The sequence below is a fragment of the Hippichthys cyanospilos genome, chromosome 11 (genome assembly GCF_059441005.1).
Source record: "Hippichthys cyanospilos isolate Australia breed blue-spotted pipefish chromosome 11, RoL_Hcya_1.0, whole genome shotgun sequence".
In the NCBI taxonomy this organism is placed as follows: Eukaryota; Metazoa; Chordata; class Actinopteri; order Syngnathiformes; family Syngnathidae; genus Hippichthys; species Hippichthys cyanospilos.
The window spans coordinates 22,262,722-22,281,046 of record NC_142379.1 but is presented as its reverse complement, the minus strand read 5'-3'; the positions used below and the strand labels follow the sequence as shown (position 1 = coordinate 22,281,046).

General features: G+C 39.6%; 1 protein-coding gene across 6 annotated transcripts in view; it reads left to right on the top strand.

The window, feature by feature from the left end:
- Positions 1–10,261, top strand: part of b3gat1a (beta-1,3-glucuronyltransferase 1 (glucuronosyltransferase P) a) — a 92,814-nt gene extending 82,553 nt beyond the window's left edge. For 5 of the 6 annotated variants that reach the window (XM_088427006.1, XM_088427001.1, XM_088427002.1 and 2 more), the window contains 2 exons: positions 1,189–1,296; positions 7,121–10,261. In XM_088427006.1, coding sequence (XP_088283132.1) covers positions 1,189–1,275 — 87 coding nt within the window. In that variant the 3' untranslated portion in view covers positions 1,276–1,296; positions 7,121–10,261. Of the gene's footprint in view, positions 1–1,188; positions 1,297–4,384; positions 4,557–7,120 lie in introns of all 6 variants that reach the window. The other variant, XR_015867152.1, reaches the window with a different exon arrangement.
- The last annotated feature ends 8,064 nt before the right edge of the window (positions 10,262–18,325 follow it).

The window sequence follows — 18,325 nt, the reverse complement described above, 5'->3', positions numbered from 1 at the left end:
TATATATATATATATATATATATATATATATATATATATATATATATATATATATATATATATATATATATATATATATATATATATATATATATAGTGTTCCCTCGTTTTTCATGGTTAATGAGGACCAAAGTACCCACGTGAAAGATAAAAGTGAAGTAGGACCCCCCTCCCACCATCCTACCAGAATTTTCAAACTTGAAAAGTATTTATACTTTACATATTTGAGACAAATATTACTACTTCAATTGTTAAGTTATAGTCTAATCAGCAGATGTTCCACATTCTTGTGTGGGTGGTCTTTCATTGAATGCTTCACTTGGGCATATAAAACCAATTAAAATGTATAATGTCGTGACCATGCACCATCCTTCCTCATGACCACTGTGCAGTTTGTAGTTCAGAAAAGCTCTCTTCAGTCAGCCAGAGGGCCATCCATATACATGTATTTACTGTACTATAATCCAAGGCTTTTTCATTTAGAAAAATTTTCAGTTTGTGAGAAAAAGCTATTCATGGCTACAGTCCCACAATGCATAGCAAGAACTTTGCATATCGGAGTCAGGCTAAGCCACTGAATTAGGTCATTGATAGGCTTGCAAATGTCATAAGGTGTCCGCTTTCCTGAACCTTGATAAAAATCAGTTGGGTGGCCTCATAATCCATCTCCATAATTCATAATCAATCATGATAAATATTTATTAAAACAATGATAATGGTAGTTAACAGGTACACACTTATATTTGCTGTTGTTGTATGCTTGTTTTTGGACAAAAAGTAAAGTGTATGCAGTCTATCTGTCTGTCCACTCACAAGGCACAAACACATACGATAGTCCCTCATCACTCCAATTCACAGTATTGTCTGTTTCCCCTTCAAAGTAGCGTTCAACACAGCAGCAGTTTGGCGCAGAATGTATTCAAAGACTATCCATCCATCCATCCATTTTTTAGACCCGCTTATTCCCACAGGGGTCGCAGGCTTGCTGGCGCCTATCTCAGCTGCCTTCGGGCAGTAGGCAGGGGACACCCTGGACTGGTTGCCAGCCAATCGCAGGGCACACAGAGACGAACAACCATTCACTCACCCAAACACACCTAAGGACAATTTAGTATGTCCAAGACACCAATATCTGAATGAGTGCATGTTCCTCATGTTGGTTTTATCTGTTCTTCCTTTCATCTTCAGATACTTGTTTGGCACACAAGAACAGAGAAGCCAGTCCTCGTAAACGAAGGGAAAAAAGGATTCACAGACCCAAATGTAGAGATTTAATCATTTCTCCCACATCTCCTGGTACGTAAGAACAAATAATGGACCTGAAAACTGTTGGTAGACATATTCAAGATGGTATGCCTAAATTTGACACCAGCTACCTGACTAACCAAGAATTTGTTATGATTCAAAACCAACTGAAATATAATGTTATTATATTCTAACATACAGGTAAATCTCTGTAGATTTAAACTATTTTTCAACTGTAAGGCCATTTTGTGATTTTTTTCAAGCATGTCTTATTAATCAAGCCATATGAGTTCAATTCAGTTTTCATGGCTATATGTCTAAATCAGTGGTTCTTAACCTGGGTTCAATCGAACCCTAGGAGTTCAGTGAGTCGGTCTCAGGGGTTCGGTGGAGCCTTCGCCGCAGAGGTTTTTTTTTTGCCTCTGCCGCAGAGGTCCACTCCTCAGTCTAGTTTGCAGTTAGTGGGCACAGTCATTGAAAGCGTCCTGCTCTGAGATTTTCTACCGGTCCTACTGAGCTAAGCTAACGATAACGCAGTATTGTCACCACAATAATAATTGTCAGTACCTGCGAGTTTTGCGATAGCATCCCCCCCCCGGTCGAAAATATAAATATAAGGGTTCGGTGAATGAGCAAATGAAACTGGTAGGGTTCGGTGCCTCCAAAGAGGGTTAAGAACCACTGGTCTAAATAAAAACAGCCCACACAAAGCAGAGGATAAAAAAAATGTTTGTGGTTGTTTAATTTCTTACACAGCACTATACTTTTAAGTTTTTCATCTTTATTCACCAATTAGTTAAACACTGTTAATCCTTAACTTTAACATTGATGTAGATATCAACTTGTTCATTTTTTTTTTTTTTTTCACTTAGAGCTGTCAAAATTAATCGAGTCTTATGCATAGCAAGGCATTAGCTTTATGGGAATCAGGATAAGTTACTCAATTAAGTAATTGAAAGCGCCCCCTTAGGAGTAAATTTCTATTGCGCCTTTTTCGCAAGTTGCCATTGATAGGATTAAAAATTTGGGGAAATGCATGATAAAACCTCAGCTTTTCAATATGTCCAAAATTGACACAATTTCCAGTTTTTAATAGCAGTATAGGAGCCCGACATGTGGTAAATTTGATATCTGCAGTGTCCTTCTCTCCCGTTTGCAAGGATTTAGAAGGGACGGAAGGATGACATATTGAAAGTTGACATGTTTTGATCATCCATGCAATATTTTAGCCCCCGAGTGTGTGTGCGTGTGCGTGGGTGTGCGTGCGTGCGTGGGTGTGTGTGTGTATGCTTTTCCTTTGATATCACGCATCAAAAACATCTAAAAGCCTGAGTTGGGTCAAAATTTCCCCAGTGGATAATAAATGTTTTAATAAAATCACTAAATAATACTAGTTAAACAACAACAATTAGTAAACAAACTAATTGGCAAAAATGGTTATGTAATACATCCATCCATTTTCTAGAGCTGCTCAAACTCACAAGGCTTGCTGGTGCCTATCCCAGCTGACTTGGGGCAATAGGCGGGGGACACCCTCAACTCGTTGCCAGCCAATTGCAGTGCACACAGAGACAAAGAAGTATTCTCGCACCCAATCACATCAAAAGACAATTTAGTGTGTTTGTTTTGTAATACAATAATGTGAAATAAAATGGAATCTGATTGGAAAAATCAATAGAATGCCATAAATTTTGACAGTAAACTGCAACTTTTTTTCTCATGATTTGCGACCTTTGAGATCGGCAGTTTTTTTTGTTTTGTTTTGTTTTGTTTTTACAAGCCACCAGAGAGCAGTCCACCAGTAAAACAAATGTTTGTATCTGTTCAACGTCAATTTATGGAACATCTATTAAATAGAACTGAAAAGATGTGACTCAATGGCTGTGCTCATAAAGAGTCTTAAAAATATAGTATCAAAAATATAAAATATATGTATGAATAGTTTTTTTTTTTTAACTAACCACCAGGGCGCAGTCCAGAGGTAGAGTAAATGTGTGTGTCTGTTCAACAGGGCCGTCAACGCCTTGCTAGCCTAAAATAACCTGATATTCTCATAACTATAATAAACTATATAATAATTATAATAATTACAATAAAAGTCAATTCCATTTTGCATTCATTTTTTCTAAATATGTATATTTTATATATAAAATTATTCTCCATATTCTGTTCTTTTCGTGTCATTTTATATCCATTTGATTACGCTCCTTGCAGTGCTGTAGTTTTATGTTAGAGTTTTTAGCCAATTCGTACCTGCAGGCTTCTGCATAAGCGCAGATGGACATGTGAGCGGCCCGAATAACTTAATAGACAGCTGTAATAGTCAATCGAGCCATAAGATCGCCATCTAGATGACTCAACGTTGAACGTGATGTGAGTGGATGCTCACTGCAGAAAGGCGGTGCAATGCTCAACAAGCAAGCTATGCAGTGTTGGCTTTGGCTGATTGCATCAAATGCATAGCGTAGCTATGACTTGGCCATATTTGTGGCTGGGCTACCAGGGGAGTGAGCTAACCCTCGAAAATAATTCTGCTGCAATGCCTTTTATTTGCAAAGGATCGATTTGGTGTTTGGAGCTACACTGGATTTGCAAACTTGTTTAACCAAGACAGCAACGAGACACCAAAGCCCGGCTGAACACACGCGCTATGGTGCTTTCAAAAACTTATGGGGACACCCGAGGGGATATACAGTACTGTACATCTCAGTTCGAAGGTAAAGAGAGCTCCTCAATGTGCTACGGTGCTTTTAAAAAACTTTTGGGAACACCCGAGTGGATACACTGTACATCTCAGTGCCAAGAGAAAGAAAGCATGAAGAGGTCAAGAAAAATTGGGAGATATTGAAAAGACTGATCAATTGTAACCACCGTTTGTTTTGGTGAGTGAACGTGACGTGACTGGATGCTCACTTCACGAAGTCGGTGCTATATTGCTCCACCATGTTTAGTGTTGGAAGTAGGAATATAAAGTTAATGATAATAAAAAAACAAATAAAAGAAAAAAACCTGCTGCTCAACCATAAGCTAACGGCAACCATGAGGTATAGCGTACATCAAAGCCAGTCCCGCAGAAAATTAACAGAAAATTCAAATCTGCTCGCTTTTTTTTTTTTTTTGAAACCCACAATGGCTGAAGAAGAACAAAACGGAAATCGGACCCGACGCGACATGGCGTCCATGTCAATACAAAATGATTTATTATTGGAAATGAAACGCAGAAACTCTACAAGCAAGTCATTGAAGTCTTTCTGAGGAAAGAAAGAAAGAAGAATGGATTTTGTATTGAAAGAAGTCGGAGACACGTTTTGGTGAGTGGAGCATTTGATTTATTTTTTTAATTTTAATATGTTTTCATAATTTTATCTTGTTCACATTCAATTAGTGGTAAAGAAATAAAATGATGTTCTTGTATTAAAATGCCATTTGTAATTTAGCGTACAATCTTGTTATAGCTTGCCTGCTTTTGGTGTCACGTTCTGTCTGGGTTTTTCCTGCTGTGGCTTTATTTTGTGAAGTTTGACTTATTTTGGTTTTTGGTTTGTGTTGTTTTTCCCTGGCGTCTGCCGTTAGTATAATTTGTGTCACCTGTTATGAGCTCTAGTGTTTCGCCCAGTTTCTGCGAGGAATAAATCATTTTATTGAGCCCATCTTATCCTGCCTCCCTGCATTTTGGATCCACCTTCCTACATCCGTCGCCAACATGATGCACTGACATGACACTTGGTGGACTTCATAAAACTTTGTGGACAAATAATTTAAAATTATTATTAGTTATTTTAAGTTCTGGCAGTATCAAGTACAGTGATGATAAGTTTCAATTGCTGATGCGGGTTTATTGATGTTTAAATGGTCCGGAAAATGTGTAGCCCAGCCTGTTTAGCCCAGTAATGTGCAGCCTATGTGTGCTTCTGAGGGGGCCGAATAACTGAAGGCCAAAGTGTGAAACGCACGGACCGCCACTGCTGTTCAAGGTATCAATATATAGAACCACTATGAAATAGAACTGAAAAGATGTGACTAAAGGGCTGTGCTCAAAAAGAGTTTTAAAACTACGGTATTAAAAATATAAAAAATATGTATAACTAACCAAAACTTAGAATAAATGATAATATTTTCAAATGTTTGTCCTTGAAGTTTTATGGAGTCCACGAAGAGCAGGCAAGCTTTAACAAGATTGTACGATAAATTACTGATAGCAATTTAATATGTCACATCTGGGCATGCTGAGTTGGAAGGAGAAAGGAAGGAAGGGGACCCAAAAAATGCAGGAAAATTGAGAAATATGTGGCTCAAAAAAGGAAGTTTTAACAAGGAAATGAGACAGGACCAAACCGGGAGCAAAACTGGACACCAGGCAGGTGAACCAAATCAAACTTATGAGAACGCAGGCAATAAAGACAGGCGTGGGTGGAACAGAAACATGAACAAAATCCCACAAACTCACTACAACCAAACCCATCCAAACATGACAATTGAATAAGAATGACATAAAATTACAAAAACACGTTGACTCACCCAGAACGGCTGTGTCAAAGTTAGTTCATTACAAAATCCGTTCTTCTTTTTTTCCTCAAAAAGACTTTCATGACTTGCTTGTAAAGTTTGTGTTCACGTTTCATTTCCAATAATAAATCGGTTTGTATTGACATGGATGCCAATGCTGAAAGTCGCGTCGGTCCAATTTCCATTTTGCTCTTCTTGACCCAGTGTGGGTTGAAAAAAAAAAAGGCGTCTGCGGGTTTGGCTTCGATGTACGCTAATGCTAACGCTAGTGGGTGAAACATGTTTTTTCTTTTTAACTACTTCCACCGTTGAATATGTTGGATCAATATAGCACCGCCTTCCTGCAGGGAGCGCCCAGTTACGTCCAGTTACGTTCTATGTGAGTCCTAACCCTCCCCAACCCCCGGTTCGCGGACCGGTACCGGTCCGTGGATCAACTGGTACCGGGCCGTGTGGGCTGCACTCGAAATAATGTTTTGGAGATTATTTAGTTTAATGGAACATGCACACCGAACGCGAACGAGGCGAAAAAGTTGAGAGTTTTGTATTTGTAGTCAATGGAGTTCGCGTGACTGGGCGCGAATGCACGTTGGGCGACGCGATGGACGCGAATGGAGCGACGTGAATGGCCGCGCGCAGTCACGAGAAGCGAAACTTCGCCTTTCGCGTGAAGTTAATTTTTTTTTTTTACTTTTTCCGCGTTTCGTGTCGCGACCGTCAATCAACTTCGGGAACATTCAACGGCTCACGCAGGGGTCAGGAATGAATCATGGCGGCCGCTTTGCGGTCACCGGGAGCGATCCGACACGGCCGGCTGATCTTTCAATACAAAACAGAGCCAAGCAAGAGCGCACACCTGGCTTATAGAAAAGCGGAAGCGAGAACTTGGGACAACTGGTATGTGCAGCGTTTGCTTCACTTAACAGCTGTTGAACCATAGTTACTGTGCTAAGCTAATGATAGCACAGCACTGTCAGCAGAATATTTCGCACGGTCTCGGCCACTACAGTATATACACAGTATGTACATACAGTAGTGTGTGTGTATGTATTGTGTGAAGAGCTCCTTAAAAAAAAAAAAAAAAAACTCAAATCCCATCCTTCACTTCACAGTGAAGAGCTGTTCAAAGCCATCACCAGGGACATCCTATAAAAGTAAATTACAGCATTTTCTCTCATGAAAGAAGTAGTTCCTACACTACTACTGTGTGTGTATGGCATATGACACATCTTCAAACACAAATATGGAACAATGGAGTGGCAGTGCAGCTAACTGTCCATAATGTGTCCCCTTATGCAAGGTATTCACACACTGCTATCTATTCTTTTGACGCTATTTTCTGATTGTGTCTTGGCCTTTTCTATTGCAGACATTTGTCTTTGGAGTCCTGAACATGCGTTGATGAAGCAGGCCTTTGCGGTTCAAGATATGTGACATTTTCCGAAAAACGAACACAGGTGCACCATTATATTATATCTAAGCACAGATTGGCTGGAGGTGGCTTTTATTTATGAGGTCTGCGAAAGAGACATTGTCAAGATTGCCTTAGGAGACAGTGTGGGTGTCTCACCAATGGCAAACTGAAAGACATCACAATTACAAAAAAAAAAAAAAAAAAAACCTTCACTAAGCAAAGAAAAACATGATGAATTCATTCTTAAAGGAGGGACAATGAAATGACGTGGACTTTTTAGTCTTTTGGATTTCACTGGAAGAGAAGGAATGATATTTTGATAATGTAACAATTGGTTTAATTTAATTGAATTTGTTTAGGTGTTGACAAAACTACTGACCCACTCATTCACATTTACTCATGAGTTTCCATAATTCATGCATTTTAGTCACAATGAACATTTGAAGGTGCCACAGTTGGAAATGTATATTAAGAAAAAAACTGCACTTTTTACTTGGCACTTAAAAATGCACTGGTGGTATTTTCTTAGTTATATTGTGTGTAAATAGCAATTCTTCATGGGTGGAATCAGGAAATTTTTAAAATGGATTGTAAGTGCTCTATTTATGTTGGTCCATTAAGAGAAATAATAGCACAGTCAATTTTATGTTCATAGGTGCAGTTTGTGGTGAAAAACCAATGCTAAAAAACCCATTTGTGTATTTTCTATTGATATAAAAGAGTTCCACTTCTTGATGCACAGCCATGTATACACACAAACACACACAAACACTATCTCACTAGAGGAAGGATGTGCATGTTAATGTCTAATCCATCATCTATCATTTCTGTGAGCTTGTTTAATCATATCTTGAACCATCCATCCATTCATTGTAACCACTTATTCTCACAAGTGTCACGGGTGTGCTGGAGCCCTACCCAGCTGTCTTTGTGAATAAGGCAGCGCACAGCCTGAACTGGTTGTCAGCTAATCGCATTTCACACAAACAACCACATACACACGCAAACACACTGTGTTCCAAAATAGTTATCATGCATGTTTTTGGAATGTGAGAGGAAACCAGAGTACCTGAAGGCGGAAACCCACGCATGCGCGGGGAAAACATGTGAACTCCACACAGGAAGCCAGAGGTGGGAGTGAACATACAGCCCCCGCACTGCAAGATGGAAGTGTTAACCAGTCTTCCACCGTGTTGTCCATCTTGAAGCAACTGAGACAAAATGGATTTGCTGTTCATTCAACTCTAAACAAGTTGGTCAATTTGATCATGAGTGTAGTGGAACACATACTTGCTTGGAAAACAGAGTTCGGAACATTCAGGAAGTTTATCTTCCTGCATAAGGTTTTTGAAAAGTATTGTGTTAAATATGTTGGTTAGAGCTCATTGCATTGATGGTGTGTATACAAGCTCAAATCAGGTTCTTAACTCTTTCTGTGCCAAGAATTATCTGAAAAGGCAACCCCCTAGAGTGCCAGCCAATTTTGAGCATTTTGACGCATCTTTCAAGGGCAACAGAATATTGTATTGTATGATCAAGTATACATTGATCGTACCATAAGAAAGATCGGGTTATGTTCTTTACCTAGAAAAAGAAAGTAAGATTCTACTTTATTCCATTCTTTAGTAATCACTGTTTGAAAATAGGTCATTTGAGTAACACCAATCTATTTTGGACAAAAGAAGAAAAATCCTCGCACATATACACTTTGTAGCATCTGAAACATTTCAACAGTCCTTCCCTTCGATAAAATATGAACAAAAGCAGTAAAAATGTGTTTTTGATGGTAAAATAACAGTTTGCATATGTGTCTACATGTATATATATATATATATATATATATATATATATATATATATATATATATATGCTCCATTGGCATATAATTAAGCCCTGGCCACAAGTGCCATCCATTCATTCATTAAAAACTGGCACACAACCTAAGTATTTTACGTGACATTCTCGTTCATGGCACTGAATGAGTTAAATAGATTTCTTTCACAGCCTCAGTTATTTTGAATCTACAATATATAATTTCTTACATTTATAATAGACAGCTGGCTGAGAAAAGCCAAATAATGTGGCTGAACAACATCTTTGATTGTTGCATTCTTAGTATTATTTTATACAACTTGATAAATATGTGTTTATCTTAATGGCGCAGAACAAAAAAATTGAGGATGATTCAAACAACGAACCTCTGTATAGCTGCTAAGTTATATCTAAACACATGCATCAGCTACACTACAACGCAACAGGAGGAGAATCTATTGTCAAAGTCTTACTACTAAGTGCATAAAGATATTGTCTCATTAAAGGACAAAACTCAACTTCGCGGCTGCTTTTATTTATTGCATGATTGTGCACTGGTTTGAACATTGGCATTACATTTTTGATGATGTGCTGTTGTGTTTTTTTTAAGTTTCTATTTAATTGTATATTTATTTGAGGTACAGTTGTGTAAAACAAAACATGGCAGTCTGCCTGTTATTAAAAAAACATGCACGTATACTGTAATCAATGTATCATCATATGAACAAATGTAATGTAATCATTTTGGTCATAAATAATGATGTAAATGATTTTACATGTTTTGAATTGTCTCAAATCGGAGTGTGCAGCCGATCAGCAGCTCACAGAACTAATCACGTAAGCAGTTACCATAATTAACCCTTGTGCGGTCTTTTGACCATGTTTGGGTCATTTTCTTCCACATCATTATTGCAGGATTTTAGCCAAGGTAGTGTGATGCCATGTTCAAATTTGAAATGTGTTCACCATCTGGGTGAAATTTCAGCTTCCCTGTGTGTGTTTTTTTAATGCTTTCCCCTTCATGTGAAATGCTTTTGATGTAAATGGACAAAATATCACAGAAGGGTTAAGGTCACTTGATGAGCATTAACAGCCCATTCGAGGGATTATAAGCCCCAACGCACTCCATATAAATTCTCCCTTGAGCCTTCATTTTCACAGTCATCCACGTGTGCTTCACACTCAATGCATGGGACTAGACTCTTTAAAGCTGTCCATTTGACTCTGTGAGTGTCTCAGAGGAAGATGATGAATAATGGAAAAATAAACATCAACTTGACTGATTTTACTTGGTTCATATTCATTTATTAGTTCTTTTTTTATTAATTGTTTAGGTTCCCCAGAGGGGTGCTACTGAGTTACAAGACACAACAACACACTTGTAGTTGGAGCAAAATTTTTTCCATCCCAAATCACTAATAAAGCATAACACCAATGATTTATTTAATATTAATTTAGTTTTAGCAGCCACTAGTGCAAGCAAGTACAGTAATGGTTTGTTGAACATTGTGCCATTTAGAACTTATAAAGCGGCTTATCATAACTTGGAATAAAATGCAGAATACCACTTTAAGCTATTTAAGGTGTTTTTTTGTATATTCGTGCTCCACCCCACCAAAAAAAGAAATTCATTTGTTCCTGTACTCATCGGTTGCTTTCAGTAGGACGCTAGTTGCATCAACATACAGTATGTTCACAGAGCTTCCAACGTATCATACTATATGTACGGTATATACCTGAAGTTGTGCTGGATCCGTGTTCCACCAATTTTCTCATTGTGTGTACATGCCGAAAGACAAGACGCAAATAATAGATGAGACAATTGGAATACCTTTCATTGTTCTCTAACCGGTGCACTCTTAATTGAATCAGCTGAAGACATCATAAGTTTTACTTGATCTTCTCTGTTTTGTTAATATTCCTAAATGTGAATAAGGATGGCCTCGAATGGTGTTTCAGTCTGCTCGCTTCTTATATTGAAAATAATGCCATAAAAATCTCAGCCAACAAGAGCTGCAGTTAGCTGCAAGAGGTACATTACTTGCGGCTATCAGCCACCTGACGTTTACCTGTTATTTTAATTATTGCAAGCAACAATACAGCCGATATAAAAATGCACATTTGTGCGTCAAAACTTGGCTTATGTGGGTGACAGATAGATCGTCCTCAATCAATCAATCAATCAATCAAATTTTATTTATATAGCCCTAAATCACCGAAGTCTCAAAGGGCTTCACAGAATGAAAAGAGGTCATACAGAGACATCTTTTCAATGTAAGGTACACAACAGCATCCCCTGTCAAAGCTCCCAGAAGGGGAAGGAAAAACTCAAAAACCCCAATTTGGGGAAAATCAGAAACCTCCAGAAGGGACCACAGGTGGGAGGAGCCCCCTTCCAGGCCCACAGGTTGAAGTGGATGCTGCATGTACCGAACACAGAAACAATATAAATTACAGAAAACATATTGTGCTATATAGTGCAGTGATGTCTTGACAGCAGGCAAAGCCATTGGGCAGGAACCATCCCGCATTCCAGCCAGGTGGACCGCAGACGGCTAGACTCCTAACCCGTGATGGTCGACCAGCGCAGGACCCAATGGAGGCGGTCAAGTCAACCCTCACCATCTAGCTAGCCCCCTCTCCCGGCCGGAAGAGGGGGGCAGGAAAAAAGAAGAAGGCTGCAGACAGGCTAATTTAACTAAATGCTTTTGAGTATAGATGTGTTTTTAGTCGGGATTTAAAGATTTCTACCGAGGTGGCTGCGCGAACTTCCATAGGTAGGGCATTCCATAGTACTGGCGCGCGAATGGAAAATGCCCTTGATCCCGCAGACTTCTTTTTAGCCCGTGGGGTCGATAGCAAACCGGCATTTTGTGATCGAAGTTGTCGGGACGGAACATAAGGTGATACTAAGTCGACGAGATAGGAAGGAGCTAAACCGTGTAAAATTTTATAAGTAATTAACAACACCTTAAAATCACATCTCACGTGTATTGGAAGCCAATGCAGGTCAGCTAGAATCGGAGTAATTTGATCAAACTTTCTCGTCCTTGTCAATAGTCTCGCCGCTGCATTCTGTACACACTGCAGGCTTTTAATGTGAGACATGGGAAGGCCAGAAAACAAAATGTTGCAACTGCAACAAATGCATGAATTAATGTTTCTGCATCGCTAAGAGAAAGAATAGGGCGAATTTTAGCTATATTGCGGAGGTGAAAAAACGCCGTTCTTGTCATGTTATTAATATGTGTTCGAAAGGAGAGAGTTGAGTCAAATATCACGCCGAGATTTTTTGCAGAACTACTTTGGGAAATAATACAGTTTTCTAGGTTCAGCGTGGTATTCTTAAGCAGGTGCTGATGATGAGCAGGGCCAATAAATAACATCTCAGTTTTATTAGGGTTGAGAAGCAGAAAATTGGAAGACATCCATTGTTTAATCTCGGCGAGGCAAGCCTCCAGTTTACTGCACTTGCACGGATCCGTTATTTCTAAGGGCATATAGAGTTGGGTATCATCAGCATAGCAATGAAAACTAATAGCATGTTTACGTATAATATCGCCGAGAGGAATCATGTAGATGTTGAACAGTAAGGGGCCAAGTACTGACCCCTGCGGGACACCACATGAGACGGAGAAAGACTCAGAGATTGCGTCGCCATAAGAGACACTATGCGTCCTTCCCAGGATGTAAGATCTGAACCAAGAAAGTGCTGATCCCGAGATACCAACACATGATCTAAGACGTTCTATAAGAATATGATGATCAATAGTGTCAAATGCGGCACTAAGATCAAGCAGTAATAATATTGATGAGATGTTGGAATCCGAGGCTAAGAGAAGATCATTCGTCACTTTTACTAGGGCTGTCTCAGTTGAGTGGTTGGCCCTAAAACCTGACTGAAGGAGTTCAAATCTATTGTTGTCTATCATAAAATCACTAAGCTGTTGTGTTACAACTTTCTCGAGAATTTTGGCGATAAACGGAAGGTGTGACACTGGCCTATAGTTAGCGAGATCTTCAGGATCTAGGTGTGGTTTCTTAAGTAATGGTTGAATGACGGCCGTCTTAAAAGCTTCAGGTACAATGCCAGAGGAGAGTGACAGGTTGATAATATTCAAGACAGACGACCCCAAGATCGGGAACAACTCTTTGACGAGTTTGCCTGGAAGCGGGTCGAGCATGCAGGACGTCGGCTTTGCTGCATTAACCAGTTGTGTAAGACACTCCAGGGATACTAAATCAAACTGGGACAGGGTAGCCAGACTTTCATGAACCTGATTGTCCGAACTAGCATCAACAATCACAGTTGAGGTGGTGAGCGGCGCTGCCTTTTTTATTTCTTCCCTTATTAGCTGAATCCGCTGAGTAAAGGATTGCATGAAATCGTGTGCTGAATGGAGGGAATTTTGATTAACCTGCTGCTGCTGTGTTAGCTGCGCTACCGTCTCAAATAAATACTTTGGGTTGTTTTTATTAAGACTAATCATTTTGGAAAAGTGATTAGTTTTTGCTAGCCTAAGAGCCTCTTTATATTTCAGCAAGCTATCGCACCAGGCCTGACGGAAAACCTCAAGTTTAGTTGTTCGCCATTTACGCTCAAGTTGTCTACTTAACAGTTTACACGTACGCGTTTCCTCCGTAAACCACGGAGTGCGCCGCTTCGGACGAGTTTTAAGTTTCAGCGGCGCAATAGAGTTTAGGGAATTTAGAAGAACCGAATTAAAATCATTCGCGAGCTTATCGACTGAGCCAGTGAAGGACGGAAAGGCAGCTGTTGCGGAAGGCAGTAATTCAGAAAGTGCAGCAGTCGTTGAAGAATTAATATCACGGCTCTTAAAGCCTTGGTTGTGGACAACAAGACCACACTGAGCTAGGACTTCAAATGTTATAAGATAATGATCAGACATAACGTTAGTATGTGGCAGAATTATGACGTTTGAGGCAGTTAGGCCACGGGTTAGCACTAAGTCTAAGATATTACCATTCCGGTGTGTTACTGCTTTTATTATTTGTGTAAAACCAAATGCATCGATTATTGCTTGAAAAGCTACAGTAAGTGGCTCTGATGGGGAGTTCATATGAATATTGAAGTCACCCATAATCAATATATTATCTGTGTGAGTTATTAAGTCAGCCATAAGTTCAGGGAATTCATCTAAGAATCCAGAGTATGGGCCAGGAGGACGGTAAATAACTACCACATAAAATGGTGGTGAGGAGCTCGATCGCATAACGAGAGCCTCAAATGTCTTGAAAGTGTGACTCGTGCTCGTGCTAAGCCTAAGATCAGATTCCGAAATTAGGGCGACACCCCCCCCTTTTTTACAAGGACGGGCAACATGTGAGCCCACAAAGTTTGCGGGTGAGGCCTCATTTAATGGTAAGAATTCATTTGGTTTTAGCCAGGTTTCGCAGAGACCAAGCACGTTAAGATTTTGATCTGTAATAAGATCATTTACAAGAAGGGCTTTTGAAGCGAGTGACCTAATATTTATGAAGCCGAATTTAAACTGGGACATTTTTCCCGGACTATTCTGAGTCCTCGTGTTGGTAGTACTAATACCAACAAGATTTTTATGGCTGGGGCTTGCTCTATATTTTGAGTAATTAAAACCTCGTCGCGATGTTAGTAAAGTAGGAATTCGATTGTCGACGACTACAGCGCGCATATTGATATTAATATTTCGCCTAGGCACTTTGTCACTAGTCTTACTGATTAAAGAGGCAGGGCTGTTTTCCTTAATCAACACCACCTCAGCAGAAATCTTATCATTGGGGCATTCAGCATTAGGTATTGAAACAGTGTGTGGATTGCAGTGACCTAGACTAAGTATGCTATGTGTGTTGTAACAGTCCAGCCTAGTGCCGGTTAACTCTAGCCTTAACGACTCCACACCCGTTCTAGCAGGCTCGCTACTCGCCTGCGACCCGACATGCTCTAATGTGGGAAGTCATGGGAGGCTCAAACAGTAATCTATGTTTCTAGAAAGAGTGACAGCGCCTTTCCAGTTAGGGTGAAGGCCATCTGTCCTCAGCAGGTCGGGCCGGCCCCAGAAAGAGGGCCAATTATCTACAAACTGGAAACCCTGCTCTTTACAGAAACCAGCCATCCACCGGTTAAGCGAGAATAATCTGCTAAACCTCTCATCATTGCCTCTCGCAGGCAGAGGGCCAGAGACAATAACTCGATGCCGACTCATCTTTCTAGCGAGATTACAAGTCCTAGCTATGTTCTTCTTTGTAATCTCAGACTGCCTCATTCTAGTATCGTTGGAGCCGACGTGTATCACACAAACAGGATTGAATAAAAAAAATAAATACAAATTGTACGTTACCATTTATATGATGCACCCATACTTTTGGCCTTGACTTTTTGGGGAAAAAAGTGTGTCTTATATTTGGAGTGTTATGGTAATTCCCCAAAGTGCAAGATTGTGTGCATCTACAACAGCATGCATGGCATTGTGGAAACTGCCGACCAGTGTTGGGTATGTTACTTCAAAACTGTGATGCATAATTTATTGCTCATTACTATCATTTCAAAGTAATTAGTTGTATTGCAATATTACTGTATTTGAAATGCAATGCATTACAATATACTACTTAATACTACATTACTTATGTATATTACTCTCACAAACATAACTGGAAATGTGATTTACCATTCTAAACGTAGCTCATTATGCTCATTACACATCCAGTGGAAGGTTGCCGTAAAGCCTAAAAACAGTACTAATCATTTCTTCATCTTGATACACATTGACCACAACTTTGATACTGATTCAATGTTATATTTTCTACAGGCAGCACATATAGCGCCTTGCAAAAGTATTCACCTCTTTGATTTAGTTAAATTCTATACTTCAAACATAAAGATTTAAAATTGGGAAACCTTTCAGTTTTTCTCTCATCTGATCAGAGAATCGTCTTCCACACGTGTCCCATTTTTTGCTTAAAATATTGTAATTTTCAAGAATATTTCCAAACCCATCCATCCATTTTCTGTAGTCATTTATTAATAAAAGTCTCATGTTTGTGTAGTCCTTCAAGTATGCAGATTTATCATTGTTGAATTTGCTATAAAACATTTTCTTTTACTTCAGAAAATAGTATCAACATTTTGCCCTTTGTCATTTATCTACTATTACAAGTCAAACCAGTAACTGAACCTTAATTTACTTATGTTACTACACAGTCTGCACTGTGATTAACTGGCAATCAATTCTGCATGTCCCCCACCTATTGCGTGAAGATGGCTGGGATAGGCACCAGTGACCCAAGTCAGGATAAGCGGACAAAGAAAATGGATGGATGGATATTACATTTCATTCAAAGCAGAAAACAAATGTAAATAGATGAAAACACCACACACACTAAATAACATGTTACACAATCTATCAACAAATACTAGTTGCTGGCGGAGCGAGCACTTCCCCACTTCCAGCGAGTACTGTACTTTGTAAGGGGAAGCCAAGCCAGCTCAAAGTACACGGTGAAAAGGACCGTTGTTACTGACAGCAATCGCAGATGTGTGTCCATGTTTTTTGGGGAGCTTGCATCATGGAGAGCTTGCCGGACGACATGAAAACACTCGGCAAGGCAGGCGCCGGCGGCAGCTTCCGTGGAGCAAGCGACTCCTGTGTCAGCATGTGCTTTGAGATGTAAAGCTTTCAGAGAAGTGCATGCCACGGACTGGTCTCCAGCTGTAGCGAGCTTTCTGATCCCTGACTTAAATCTACCTTAGTCGGACATGCACTTGCTGCGAGATCGGTGTGTTCCGTAATCTAACGCCAGTTTGCTTCAACAACGAGAAGCAGAGGTCGTTGACGGACGCGTTTGCCGTTTCATCGTCTTATTTAAGACAAAAAGCTATAAAAAGAATACACGGACTGAGCACCAACTGTAGCGGCTTTCTGATCCAGATCCCTGGGACGTACATCTCCTTCAGTCTGTGTGTTTTTATTTTTTTTATTGTGTGTTTTTTTATTTTATTGTATTTCTTCCTTTTTTGTTTAAATAGTTTTTAATCTGCATCACAAACGTGCGAGCACCCCCCCCCCCCCCCCCCCGACTCGCCTTATCTCGTAGTTGGAGTAAATAGTGAAGGAAATACATGTTTTTCAAATGCAATATATCAATAAAATAGTGTGTACATGGTACTGTGTTATTCTAATAAAGATTGAGACAACGTAATGTCGGTATAAAGCAGATATAGTCTTGGCCGAGGAGAAATAAAGACAAATTGCTCAGGCCCAGTGACGGCCCACACAATCCACTCACAGTTGGCCGAATTACCTCAATGAATTACCGTCCTTTACTGGGCCACATACAGTATCCACTATAACCAAAGCTTGGCCCAACTCTGGCCCTATGTTGGGCTAGGCAATTTTTTGACCTGGTTCCTGATATCAGCCTTAATTCAACTTTACCTAACCCCTTGATTCCACATACTGTGTGAATGAGAGTGTTTCCATGTGCTATGTATCCGCCGCGCTGCGTCACGGCTCCACCCCTGCGTTGCGGTCCACCAACTTTCCACAGGACTTGAAAATCTGGGTTGCCGTCATCCTGCGTGGTCAATTCCACAATTCAGTAAGCACCAAACAGGAAAAAGCATGTGATCTACATATGGATTTACAAAGACAAAACACTCTATTCAGACAAGATTGTCTTCTCCTTTGCTGACGGGATGAAGCCAAAAGCGACTGCTGTTGACTCTGTGCCATTGCCAAGACAAAAATAGCAAACACTTTGCTTCCTGTTAATTGGTAAAAAGTTTAGTTTTTCTTTTTAATCTTGTAAATTGGTAGTCCCTGCGGAAGCGCAATATGACCTTCCTTGCTATGGTGGTGCTACGCAGCGCAGTGATGCAAAGCAGGATGTGGAATCGATCAATTCAGACCTAGTTCATGATATCAATCTTAATTCGACCTTAACTAAGCCATTTCATTTATTTCAATTTACCATATTTGAACTTTATTGAAAAAGCCAGAACTACAAGTATTATTCAAAGCATATATTTATTTTTAGACTAACCAAACCTATGAAGGAAAATTTGGGTAGTTAAGTATTTCATTCCAGTGGTGGATCGTTAGAGCCAGCAAGGCCTTCTCTGCTGGCCTAACATAACCTGACATCATTATCATAACTATAATAATTTTTATAACTATAATGAAAGTCAATTTCACTTTGAATTCATTTTTACTAAAAATATGTATAATATATTTTTTAATCTATAAAATTATTCTCCATATTCTGTTCTTTTCGTGTAATTTTATATCCATTTGGCTACGCTCCTTCTACAAGGATAGAATACAAACAATTTAACTGTACAATTTAACAACA